The 13,216-nt window shown below is 40.8% G+C and overlaps 1 protein-coding gene across 9 annotated transcripts in view; it reads right to left on the bottom strand.

The window, feature by feature from the left end:
* The window catches only part of LDB2 (LIM domain binding 2), a 514,758-nt gene that overhangs the window by 50,881 nt on the left and 450,661 nt on the right, over positions 1 to 13,216 (bottom strand). For all 9 annotated transcript variants that reach the window (XM_048848818.2, XM_048848817.2, XM_048848820.2 and 6 more), the window contains 2 exons: positions 11,763 to 11,885; positions 9,790 to 9,873 (listed from right to left, as the gene is read on the bottom strand). In XM_048848818.2, the coding sequence (XP_048704775.2) occupies positions 9,790 to 9,873; positions 11,763 to 11,885 (207 nt within the window). The remainder of the gene's footprint in view (positions 1 to 9,789; positions 9,874 to 11,762; positions 11,886 to 13,216) is intronic.

Here is a 13,216-nt window from a genome sequence, read left to right as displayed (position 1 = left end):
CCTAAGCATCCCCATCCACAAAATATGTATCCTTTTTTGTAAAATGCTTTGAGATTGATGGATAAAAAGTGCTACATAAGAGGCAATTATAATTGACAACTTTATGACCTTGTATCCATCTCTTGATTCTGTTACCCTAGATTTGGTCTCCTCTTTTCAATACTGCTTAGTTGTATGTTCATCTTTTACTTGAGCTAGCCCCCTATCCCTTTCATCTTGATCATTTCTTTTCTGTAAACTGTTTCTTAAGAACTTCTTTTCCCTTTTCTCTTCAGGTTATGATGGATGGATTCTTGCTGTAAAGCGTTTTGTGACACCGTATATTAAAGGACGTTATATTTTTTAAAAACTACCTTGTATTTGATTGTCAAAGACGCATACTTCATCAAATTTTCCATTCAGAAAGTACCAGCCTATCTTATCCTACAAAGAGGTAGACACACAAAAGGGAGGGATACAAGCTACTGTGTTTGCCACTAAAATAGACACTTCCTGCAATATAGTGTTTGCCTCACTAGAAATTCCGTGGCAGTATGATCTGATTAAGAACATAAGAACGGCCATACTGGGTCAGACAAAAGGTCCATCTAGCCCAGTATCCTGTCTTCTGACAGTGACCAATGCCTGGTGCTTCAGAGGGTATGAACAGAACTGGTAATTATCAAGTGATCCATCCCCTGTAGCCCAGTCCCAACTTCTGGCAGCACAGATTATAGGCAGCACAGGTAGACTGTAGATTCCTCTGGCTATCGTTGTCTGGCATTTTCATTGATTCATAGATATTTAGGTCAGAAGGGACCATTACGATCATCTAGTCTGACCTCCTGCACAACGCAGGCCGCAGAATTTCACCCACCACTCCTACAAAAAAAACCTCACACCTATATCTGTGCTATTGAAGTCCTCAAATCATAGTTTAAAGACTTCAAGGAGCAGAGAATCCTCCAGCAAGTGACCCGTGCCCCATGCTACAGAGGAAGGCGAAAAAACTTCAGGGCCTCTTCCAATCTGCCCTGGAGGAAAATTCCTTCCCGACCCCAAATATGGCGATCAGCTAAACCCTGAGCATATGGGCAAGATTCATCAGCCAGATACTACAGAAAATTCTTTCCTGGTTAACTCGGATCTCACCCCATCTAATAGCCCATCACAGGCCATTGGGCCTATTTACCATGAATATTTAATTACCAAAACCATGTTATCCCATCATACCATCTCTTCCATAAACTTATCGAGTTTAATCTTAAAGCCAGATAGATCTTTTGCCCCCACTGCTTCCCTTGGAAGGCTATTCCAAAACTTCACTCCTCTGATGGTTAAAAACCTTTATCTAATTTCTAGTCTAAATTTCCTAGTGGCCAGTTTATATCCATTTATTCTTGTGTCCACATTGGTACTGAGCTTAAATAATTCCTCTCCTTCTCTGGTATTTTTCCCTCTGAAATATTTATAGAGAGCAATCATATCTCCCCTCAACCTTCTTTTAGTTCGGCTAAACAAGCCAAGCTCCCTGAGTCTCCTTTCATAAGACAAGTTTTCCATTCCTCGGATCATCCTAGTAGCCCTTCTCTGTACCTGTTGCAGTTTGAATTCATCCTTCTTAAACATGGGAGACCAGAACTGCACACGGTATTCCAGGTGAGGTCTCACCAGTGCCTTGTATAACGGTACTAAAACCTCCTTATCCCTACTGGAAATACCTCGCCTGATGCATCCCAAGATCGCATTAGCTTTTTTCACGGCCATATCACATTGATGGCTCATAGTCATCCTGTGGTCAACCAATACTCTGAGGTCCTTCTCCTCCTCTGTTACTTCTAATTGATGCGTCCCCAGCTTATAACTAAAATTCTTGTTATTAATCCCTAAATGCATGACCTTACACTTCTCACTATTAAATTTCATCCTATTACTATTACTCCAGTTTACAAGGTCATCCAGATCCTCCTGTAGGGTATCCCCGTCGTTCTCTAAATTGGCAATACCTCCCAGCTTTGTATCATCCGCAAACTTTATTAGCAGATGCCCACTTTTTGTGCCAAGGTCAGTAATAAAAAGATTAAATAAGATTGGTCCCAAAACCGATCCTTGAGGAACTGCACTGGCAACCTCCCTCCAGCCTGACAATTCACCTTTCAGTAGGACCCGTTGTAGTCTCCCCTTTAACCAATTCCTTATTCACCTTTCAATTTTCCTATTGATCCCCATCTTATCCAATTTAACTAATAATTCCCCATGTGGCACGGTATCAAATGCCTTACTAAAATCTAGGTAAATTAGATCCACTGCGTTTCCTTTATCTAAAAAATCTGTTACTTTCTCAAAGAAGGAGATCAGGTTGGTTTGGCACGATCTACCTTTTGTAAAACCATGTTGTATTTTGTCCCATTTACCATTGACTTCAATGTCCTTAACTACCTTCTCCTTCAAAATTTTTTCCAAGACCTTGCATACTACAGATGTCAAACTAACAGGCCTATAATTACCCAGATCACTTTTTTTCCCTTTGTTAAAAATAGGAACTATGTTAGCAATTCTCCAATCATACGGTACAACCCCTGAGTTTACAGATTCATTAAAAATTCTTGCTCATGGGCTTGCAATTTCTTGTGCCAATTCCTTTAATATTCTTGGATGAAGATTATCTGGGCCCCCCGATTTAGTCCCATTAAGCTGTTTGAGTTTCGCTTCTACCTCAAATATGGTAATGTCTACCTCCATATCCTCATTCCCATTTGTCATGCTATCATTATCCCTAAGATCCTCTTTAGTCTTATTAAAGACTGAGGCAAAGTATTTGTTTAGATATTGGGCCATGCCTGCTTTCAGTTGCTTATAACTTTGCCAAACTCAATCCAGTTGGACTGAAATTTCTCAAGGAGGGTGCCTTTCCCTCAGGCTGAAGGTTTCTGGAAAGTTTCAGGTAAAATGATTTAGCCATTTCTGCACACGTTAAAAAATAAAACTATTATAACTGATTTGTTGAAAAGTTCTGGCAGCTCCATGCTTTGGAGCAGGGACTAAACATTTGGCAGGAAAGTAACCTCAGTGTCAGAGCTGTGCCTTTTGCTGTCCCCAGAAAAATCACCCAAATTTGGCCAAATTGTAAATCTCAGGTTCTATGTGCTCTGCAGAGACTTAGCTCATCAGCTAAATCTCTGGAGATTTCATCTGCACTGAGCATGCTCCATCCCCTCATTGCTCCTACCTGTAACTGAGCTGTGCATGCCCATCTTCATAGATCAACTGAGCATGCTCCATCTTGGGGCTGGAGGGGCTGAGCCAGACTTTCCTTGACATTGCTCCTCCCAGCTGCATGGGGCTGTGGCAATGGAACCGAGAGCAGGCAGATGCTCCTGTGTTCCCAATGCCCACTGATGGTGCCCAGGCAGTGAGGAGGAGGAGGAAACGGCCTGACTGGGATTCAGGGGAGGGAGGGAAGGTAGAAGGGAAAGGGAGGAGGCATGGGCAGGGCTCAGGAGGAGCAGGGGCATGAATTGGGTGGAGATTAGCAGCTGGAGCAGGACAGGAGCCAAGCAGGAGGCAGGTAGGCGGGAGTCAGAGGAGACAGATGTGTATGGTAGGAGCAGAAGGGAACAGGAAAAGGCTGAGGTGGGGGAAAGAGGCAGAAGGATCTGTAACCACTAGAGCACAAACCCCTCTAGAACATGGAGTTGAACCCAAGAGTCCTGAGTGTCAACATTCCTTCACTGACTAGGAAATTGCTGTGACACCACTGGTGCTTTACGTATCTCATCCCCTTCTAGTGGTGGGTCCGCCTTCCACAGCTACCAGTTAAAGGACGACCCATCACTCTCACAGATCTTGGGAGACAGGCCAGTCCTTGCCTACAGACAGCCCTCCAACCTGAAACAAATACTCACCAGCAGCCACCCACCACACAACAAAAACACTAACCCAGGAACCTATCCTTGCAACAAAGCCCGTTGCCAACTGTGTCCACATATCTATTCAGGGGACACCATCATAGGGCCTAATCACATCAGCCACACTATCAGAGGCTCGTTCACCTGCACATCTACCAATGTGATATATGCCATCATGTGCCAGCAATGCCCCTCTGCCACGTACATTGGCCAAACTGGACAGTCTCTACGTAAAAGAATAAATGGACACAAATCAGATGTCAAGAATTATAACATTAAAAAACCAGTTGGAGAACACTTCAATCTCTCTGGTCACTTGATTACAGACCTAAAAGTGGCAGTTCTGCAACAAAAAAACTTGAAAAATGGACTCCAATGAGAGACTGCTGAATTGGAATTAATTTGCAAACTGGATACAATTAACTTAGGCTTGAATAAAGACTGGGAGTGGATGTGTCATTACACAAAGTAAAACTATTTCCCCTTGTTTATTTCCCCTCCTACTGTCCTTGTCAACTGCTGGAAATGGCCCACCTTGATTATCACTACAAAAGGTCCCCCGTCCCCCCCACCTGCGCCGCTCTGCTGCTGGTAACAGCTCACCTTTCCTGATCACGCTTGTTACAGTCTGTATGGTAACACCCATTGTTTCATGTTCTCTGTGTATATAAAATCTCCCCACTATATTTTCTACTGTATGCATCTGATGAAGTGAGCTGTAGCTCACGAAAGCTTATGCTCTAATAAATTTGTTAGTCTCTAAGGTGCCACAAGTACTCCTTTTCTCTTAGCTCATGTGGAGCTCCAGCAGTAGAGAACTGTGCCATTCTGATCTAAAGATTCCAAACTTCCTGATGACCACGCTGGAAGTTGGTATGGTTCCACATTATTAAACTTTTGTTTTTTCAATTTCTACTTATATTAAAAACATAGGAAATTACATCAAAAATATTACAGTTGCAAAGTCAAGCTCTCAGAAGTCAGGAAATGCCAGAAATAAGGTTGGTGTGCCCCTCTACTCCACCCATGTGTATACATTCTGACAGCGTTTAATTACATGATCACATACTATTGTTTCTACAGGGTCCCTCTTTCAGGGCACAGGATGGACTTGCTCTGGGAATATTAGGACCCCTCCCTCATTTGTTGCAAAAATTTGAACTCAGGTGGTGAATGAGGCAGGGAACTCCAGGAAAACAAAGGATGGCCTCATGGTTAAGGCAACTGAATTCTCCAGACTTTCTGGAGAAAAATTCTATCCCTGCTTCTGTCACAGAGTGGGCCAGTCACTTAAACAAAACTTTTCACATGGGGAAACAGCATGTTCCTCATTTTCTTTTGATTTGCAAAAGTGCTCAACTCTTCCAATTACAGGAGCTCTGCTCTGAATATATGAAGTGTTATAACATTCTAAGTCCTCTGAAAAATCAGGCCCTAAATCTCTGAAATTGGGCACCCAGAATTAGTTGACACTTTTGACAGTTTTGGCTTTAATTCTTGGCTTCACCTCATATGGGTTTTGTGAATATAAATTCATTAACATCTGTAAAGGACGAAGATACTATGATGAAAGCACCATAGAAAAGCCCATGAGGAAATTAATAATTCTGTGTTCAGTGTGGGGTTTAGATGGTTTGCAGTAAATAATACATGGGACCACACACTGAATTATGAAGATAAAAAGAAATATTGAATAGCTACCCATTCAATGAGGACCAGCTACCATGGGCACTAAATGAGGCAGAAGTTCTGTGGGAAAAAATAGCATGTGAACATGTAAATAAGGACTATATGATAATGCACAAGGGGGAACAATTAAGAGGGCAACCTTAATTCTGGCACCTCCTAACTTTTGAGTGCTTGACATTGCAACCTTAATATTCTTTTAATATAGTTTTTTGGGCTGCAATATAACAGTGAAATACTGATCAGACAGTACCACAAATAATTGCAGAACTAGGACCAAACTTCCTGAGCAGAACCCCTAAATGACACTCAAATATTTTGTCCTAATACCCATATTTATACATGCAAACTCCTTAATGGCACATTAAAAGGAATAATTTTATGCATAAGTGTATATTTTGCATGTACAAATTTAAAATGTGCATGCATAACAGGTACGCATATAAACAGTGTGGATGCAATTTAAGTGTCCCCTTTCAAAATGTTATCCCATTATATAATTTATTACATTAGCCTTCTAAGACTAGAAGTCTGAAAATGTCTAGTGAGAAACTAATTAAGTAAAACCTGGGCTCAAGGGGTTATTGCCCCCAAAATTGACATTTGCAATAGTGATATTTTTTTACTGGGGTGCATAATAGAGAATTGGATAATTTGTAATTAAGGCTCAGATCATGGCTGGGTTTAACACACGCATGCAAGGACATATGGGAGAAAAAGACCTCTCACTTCCCTCTCTGGCCTGCCTGGATCATTGCCCAGACATTGGGTGGGGAGGGCTGACTCTACAGAGCTGGTTCTTCCTGTGCAGGGGGTGGGCAGAGGTTGGGGAATGGGCAGAGCTTTGGTTGCACTCACCCTAACACACAAGTGAGTAGAGCTGAATTGGCTTGAGGGGAAGATGGAATATCTACATCTGGTAAAGAGCTGTAAAAAATTACTCCATTCCCTTCCTTCCCCAGAGCAAGGGAGAAGCAGAGGAGGAATTCTGGGCTTCTGATGGACAGCATAGGGCTGTGCCTAAAGGTTCCATCTAGCCGCAACTGCTTACAATGCTGGAGTGACATTTTTTTAAACTTCAAGTATGTGAGAAATGTAGCTTTGTTTTTTGGAATATGAAATTGTACGGGACAGGGACAGAGAGGAATTTGAGCTCTAAAATATAAGGGAATGGTACTCCAAGTATACCCCTATTGTTCAGACTTGGTTCAAGTCCATTGTAAATTAGATGTATCTAAATTCAAACCTAAGGGGAGTAGCTGAGTATCTAACAAAGCACACAGGTAACAATTTACCTACCTAAAATTCTTACAATCTGATAGGAACTGTTCTATGGACTGTCATGTTCATCCTCTCTCTCTGTATAGGGCTCCTATTCTTTACCTAGAGTGTTGATTGAGGGTGGGATATAGTTCTTAGCCTTAATATCTGATTTTTTACAATATCCAAAACTTGCTAAGAAACAAAATAAAAACAGTAGTTGATATTAATTTAAAACCTATGAGGTATCGTTCACTGTTTCTCAGAGGACTACCAGTAACTAATGAATCCTATGTAAGAGCTACAGCAAAGCATGCTGACCTCACTGATAAGCTAATCAATTATGCTGGTACAAAACAAGGTAATAACCAAACCAAAAGAAAACCCATGTTCTTTACAGAACCAGGAGGGAGTGGGGAGAAAGCACATTTGCCAATCCAACACGGCAAAACTGGTAGGTCTGTAAATTTTGTTTCAAGTTTCCAAGAAAATATTTTTAAGATTTCTACCTCCCTCCAGCCTTTAACAAAATTAATGTTCCTCTAAGCACAGCAGCTTTATTTCCACCAACTCAAAGTGAATAAAGAAAAAACAGAGTACACAGGTTGAAGGTTTGAATAGCCGAAATTGTAATTATCCCAAATAATACGGATATGCTATACTATAGTGTTTACAGAGTACAACATACACGCTACACCTTTATAACAGCAGTATCTTAAATTAAGGTTTAAATTCCGCTTTTAAAAAGACTGCAGCATAGCTCACTGCTGTGTGTGCTTTGGAGGATAAAAATGATTAATTCTGCCCATCAGTGAAGTTTTTTCTTATGATTATCACAAGCCTTTGCAGCATGCAGAAAAGAAAAATGAAAATCATGTACAGGCTTATGTTTAAAACCTTATTTAAAAACACATAACAATACTAATTATTAAACACCAGAAAGGTTTAAATAAAAATCAGGTAAAATGCTGACTTTTAAAAACTTAAACATAGCTGCATTTAACAGATTTTTTTTTTTTTTCAGTGAACGATTTTACAGCTCTGGGTTAGGAAGGGATTTTTTTTCAAAATTAACAGAAGAAAACGATGGGAAAAGAAGTAAATCAAACTGGAAGTGTATCGTCTCATGTGAGTGCCAATGATGAGCTGCAGATCTGAAAAGAGCAGAATGATCAATTCATCACTACAAAGCAGAAAGAAGCAGAGACTGCCTCGAAAAAGATTTCCTTTTGGAATCACCATGGCCAAGAGTCAGCGAAAGCTTTGTACTTAGGGACCTAATGTTGCCTATTAAACTAACAAAACTAGACTACTCCGGACGAAAAAAAAAGGTAAGACTTCATCATTTAATCCCCTTCCACTTCACTGTGTATCTTCCCAGTGCTTATATTGATACCATTCCCCCGCCCCCCGCCGACAGTATGATACCAGCAGGGACAGTTCATGCCAAATGTGCACTAATCTATATCTCAGAGTTTCTGCCTATTTCATTAGTCTATCTCACATTCAACAGTTAGAGAACATGTAGCAAAGGAATTGTAAGGTGTTGGCAGTTGCTAGAGTGATAGAGTGCTGCAAATTCAAAATGGCACTCCCTGAACCATATAAGATTGCACACGGAACACCACCACACATACATCTGATTGTAGAATTTCTACTTGCAACACTTCTAATATGCTGTTTTATTTCACCTCAGGTTTTGTGCTGAATTCTGCTCTCAGTTCCATTGGGGTAAACTTGCCCTGTATAACTGAGAGTAGCATTTGAGCTATCGTTTTTAATCTGATGCTAAAAAAGTAATTAGCAATGACCATCTAGTCAACTGGGGGAACAAGGGCATAGCCATAGAGATATCTTGGTGAGATCTCACCTTAGACCCTAGTCCTGCAAGTTATCCCTGTGCTCACATAGAGCCTCACTGATTTCAGTGGGGTTCTGCTTGGTGCAGGTCTCTGTTTGCCTGGAACATTTTGTAGAATCATGACCCTCACTGAATTGCAGCTGATTTAACTGCTATTCTGTGCAGCTCTGCATTGGGCTGATAACATTTTCATCTTCCAGAATACTCTTGTTTTTCTAAAAGCCCAAACATTTTGAATAACTATTCACTTAATTAAAAGGAAAAACAAACAATTACTGGTGTCCACTGGTGCATTGTTAGGTACCTTGCCTCATTTTATATTCTTAATAATATTTCCAAAACTAGAAATGATTTGCATTTTAACCATAACAATATTAACTTCCCAGACTCTTATTTCAGTGTGTGCACTGTGAACCCACACAGGAGAATACTTTCAGAAAATAAAAATAAACTTACAAACTTTGAATGCACTTCAAGGTTCAGAAAGCAATGGGAACAAATGCATTATTTAATCATAAAAAAATTTAGACAATGTAGTGCAAAGCTGAGGAAAGAACTCTGGCTCCCAGAGGCAAAGCAGGGTGGAAGCATGGAGGGTATGCCTGCTTTCAGAGCTGGACCTGTGCCTTCTCTTAATACTGCTTCTTATTAGGGAGCTAGAAAGGAGGCTGAGACCACTGGATGGTGGTAAGAACTAGCTGCAGTTTTCTCAGAAACAATGATTATAGACAAGAGAAAAATAAGAAATCTGAGCAAAACAGGATGGAAAACTTCTAGTTTACAAACAATAAATCCTGTTAAATTATGCAAAGTTGAAAAGAAAGCCCAGGAAAAACACAGAAGCCGATCCAGCTTCCATTCAAGTCAATTACAAATTTTCTGTTCACTTCAGTGGGGCAGGTTTGAGCCCTAACATTGCTATGTGCTGCTTTGTTACCCTAATTCCAATCACAATATTACTCCCCGCAACCCTCATTAAGGGCTGGTTCCAACCTTCCCTGACTGTCTTAGACCCTGTTTTTGTTATGTTGGCTCAACAATGCTTGTAACCTTTTAAAATTACTCACAATAACTGGCAAGTGCAGTAGCGCTTACCCTGAGGTAGTTGAGGGTGAAGTTAGTCAGACCCATTCGGGTGATGTTTTTGGACAGCTGCTCCAGCACCTGAGGGTCTTGTGCCTAAGTAGGAAGGAAGCAAGGAAATTGGCACTTTGCTTTTGGTTTGTTTTTCATGGGGGGAAATCACTCTTGTGGAAAAATTACATTTCAAGGCTAGAGTTAAAAGTTAAATAAATAAAACCACTCTGGAGGTCTTTTACTGGATTTGTAATATTAAGCAATACTAATTTGTTGTAAGACAAAGTCCATTTCAGATGGTCTTTCTATAACTCCCTCCTCTGCTCCAGCTCATCTGAAAAGCTAAATGGATTTATATAAAATTACCATTATTTATATTATATTCGCACCTAGAGACCCTAACTGAGATTGGGACCCCAGTGTAGTAGACACTGTACAAAAGATATAGTACGAGATAGTGACCATCCCCAAGTTTGTAATGTTTTTGTATCACATTCTTCTAAATACATTACTCTTGCTTTAAGTGATTAACCCAGTTGTGCAAACTCTCATTTACTTTCATGAGGGTTCTGTGTCGGAGGACTTGTAGGATCAGGCCACAGACTAGAAGATCTTCTGGTAGGGACTGTGGGTTAGATTTTCAAAGGTATTTAGAAGCCTAAAGGTGCAGATAGGCAATTAATGGGATTTTCACCTACTTAGGTGCTTCTGAAAATCTCACTAGGTGCCTATCTGTATATTTAGGAATCTAAATACCTTTGAAAATCTGGGCCTATGTCCTTAAAACCTCTATGGCGCTGATCCTGCAATTCACTGTGTGCAGCTGGAGTCCCACTGACTTCAGTATTTGTACAGAGCCACTGGACTGGCAGAGCCCAGCTTACACATAGAAGATGCTGCTGGGGAGGAGAGAGAGTGAGCTAGAAGGTTCCTGGGAGCTGCAGTTCCCAGCATGCCCTAAGGGAAGGAGAGGGTCGCACGCAGAAAACTCCTTGCAAGCCTGAGACCGAGCATGAAGCTGTTTCTTCCTCTGGATCCCTGGGCTCTGGGGGATAGAGGGGAATGGGTGTCTGGGCAAGGGGAGCCTCACGGTTGGGTTCTGGGGAGGAGGAGGTTCAGGTATATTGGCTGTGGGGGCCTTGCAGGTGGGCTCTGGGGGTAGGCATTGTGGGTGTCTGGCTCCCTGCTGGGTTCTGGGGAGGGGGAAAGGGGGCAGAGAAACAGGAACTGGGTTGTCATTGGGGTTTCTTTAACTCTCTGATCCTGGGGGAATTTTTGTGTGTGTCTGTATTGTTACAGACATGCTTGCTGACAGGTATTTTGAAACAAATTACCAAAATACTTGAAACTGGCATGATTATGTAAGATTTTCAGAATTTTGCAGAATTTTAAAATATTGTGCACAGAATTTTTAAGTTTTTGGTGCAGAATGCCCCCAGGAGTAACAATGTAAAAGTACTCTGGAATTCTGGTTCACGTCATAACAGAGAAGGGGCTTTCAATGTGAAAATAAGATCTGGAATCAGGTTCTGAAGTTTTGGTTTGGGCCCATCTCTACCAAAAATGTGTGTATGTATGTAGTTGCTATCTCCTGTGAGTATAAAAATCAGCTTTCACATTTAAGGGCCAAATTCTTCCCTCAGCTACAGTGATGAAAGCCCACTGACTTCAGTGGAGTTGCCTCAATATAAATGAAAGCAGACTTTGGCCCCAAATCTTTGTCATGCAACCCACGATGACAAAATGGGATTCAAGAAAAAATTTATTAGAGCGAAGTGAAAAATAACTGTGAAAATATAGTTACAATATAGTCTTACATGAAACACTGAGAAACAGGGGAGAGCGATGAAAGAAGGGCTTATAAATTAATGCGGTTGCAGTCAGAACAAAATATTTATAGTTAATTGCCTGGGCTGTGAAATTTGCTGGAGTTCTTTAAAAACATAATCTCATCTCTTTGCATTAGGTCAAATGGAAAAAGGATTACTTACATGCATGGCTAGAATGCTGCGTGGGACTAATTCTCTGTACTGTCTAATGGTAAAGTGCCATGTTTTTATTCTCATAAGATCATCAAAGGTAAACTCCAAGATAAGACGCCCTTCTGTGCATACCTAGGATTAATAAAACACATGAAATAAAATCTTCCAGGAAATCTGTGCAGAATTACAGTATTCTCACTCATTTAAATTAAACACCAAAATATCATCTGTATTTTCGTGTTCACTGTCATTGGGTTAATTGTTTCCCCTTCTCTAGAAAAAGAATTAGGGAAAGTAACTTCACAGTGGAGACAATTACTTATTATACTCTAGATTTTATAGCATTGAGTGCACTAAATCTTATTTATTGCACCATATCTGTTTCCCTTTTTAATCACCACTGCTAATTAATGACACTAAACCTTTCAGCATAGGTGACTGTTGTGCATACTTGATGTCAAGCTGCTGAACCAGTCGTTCCCAACCTTCTGAAGTTTGATCCTCCCTACTAATGGATTAATGTATAAATGCTCCATTTGCATCCACTAGCAGTGCATAATGCCCCAGCCTGGTTGCTGTCAATACTCATTTTTCTTATTCCCTTTTTCCAAGTGCTTCCTCCCCACATACACACCCACTTTTTATTTTTAATCTGGTTTTCTTCTCTCATTTTCTTTCTCTTTTATCAGCTGCCTATACCACAGATTTGCCACTAACCAGAAAGCTACATGCAGGTGTCCCTGGGTCTGCATTGGTAGCTCCATGAGGCTGACTCCCATGTGATATTGAGTGTTGTGGGGGCAAAGAAGAGACACTTAGACCAGTATGCCAGTGCCTGATCTTGTAGCCCTGTACATGTGAGCTGCCCTCCACAGTCAAATAATTCATATCATACTGTGAACGATGCTGTATTAGAAAAGCAAGGGGGTAGGTGGGCAGGTAGAAGGATGGGTAAATGCAGTTGGGTACTGCAGGAGAAGGGAGGGGAAGTGACTGGCATTCATAGAGCTGCCCACAGCTTTATCAGTGAGCAGTGAAGTATCTGAGTATCATGGGGCTGTCATGCATTCAGTCTTCTTCAGGGTGCCAAATGCACTCCTTGCATGGTGCCCTGGCTAGTGGATCCCCGAAGCATTGTACACATTAGCAGCACTGGAAATTCTTTTAAAGAAACTGTTTATGAATTTAGTCTCAAAGCTCCTGTTAGGAGTTAGTATGACTGAAGGAACCTGCAGTGAAAGAAATAATGAAAGGAGAGAGACAGTAATTAGTGAAATCTTCTTACAGTACTGTGCACAGACAATTAGATAACAATCTTCCATTAAAAAAAAGACACTTATTGCAACTTTAATCAAATCATAGCTGAATTAAATAAAACAAATTGTAATGCTAGTTTACTAGTTAGTCTGTTTGCAGATTGGTGTGATCACCAAACCCAGATTTATATAGTTTGTGGTTTTGCA

The sequence above is a fragment of the Caretta caretta genome, chromosome 4, assembly GCF_965140235.1.
Source record: "Caretta caretta isolate rCarCar2 chromosome 4, rCarCar1.hap1, whole genome shotgun sequence".
Taxonomy (NCBI): Eukaryota; Metazoa; Chordata; order Testudines; family Cheloniidae; genus Caretta; species Caretta caretta.
Note: the sequence above shows the minus strand (reverse complement) of the source record. Positions and strands in the feature narration are given on the sequence as shown.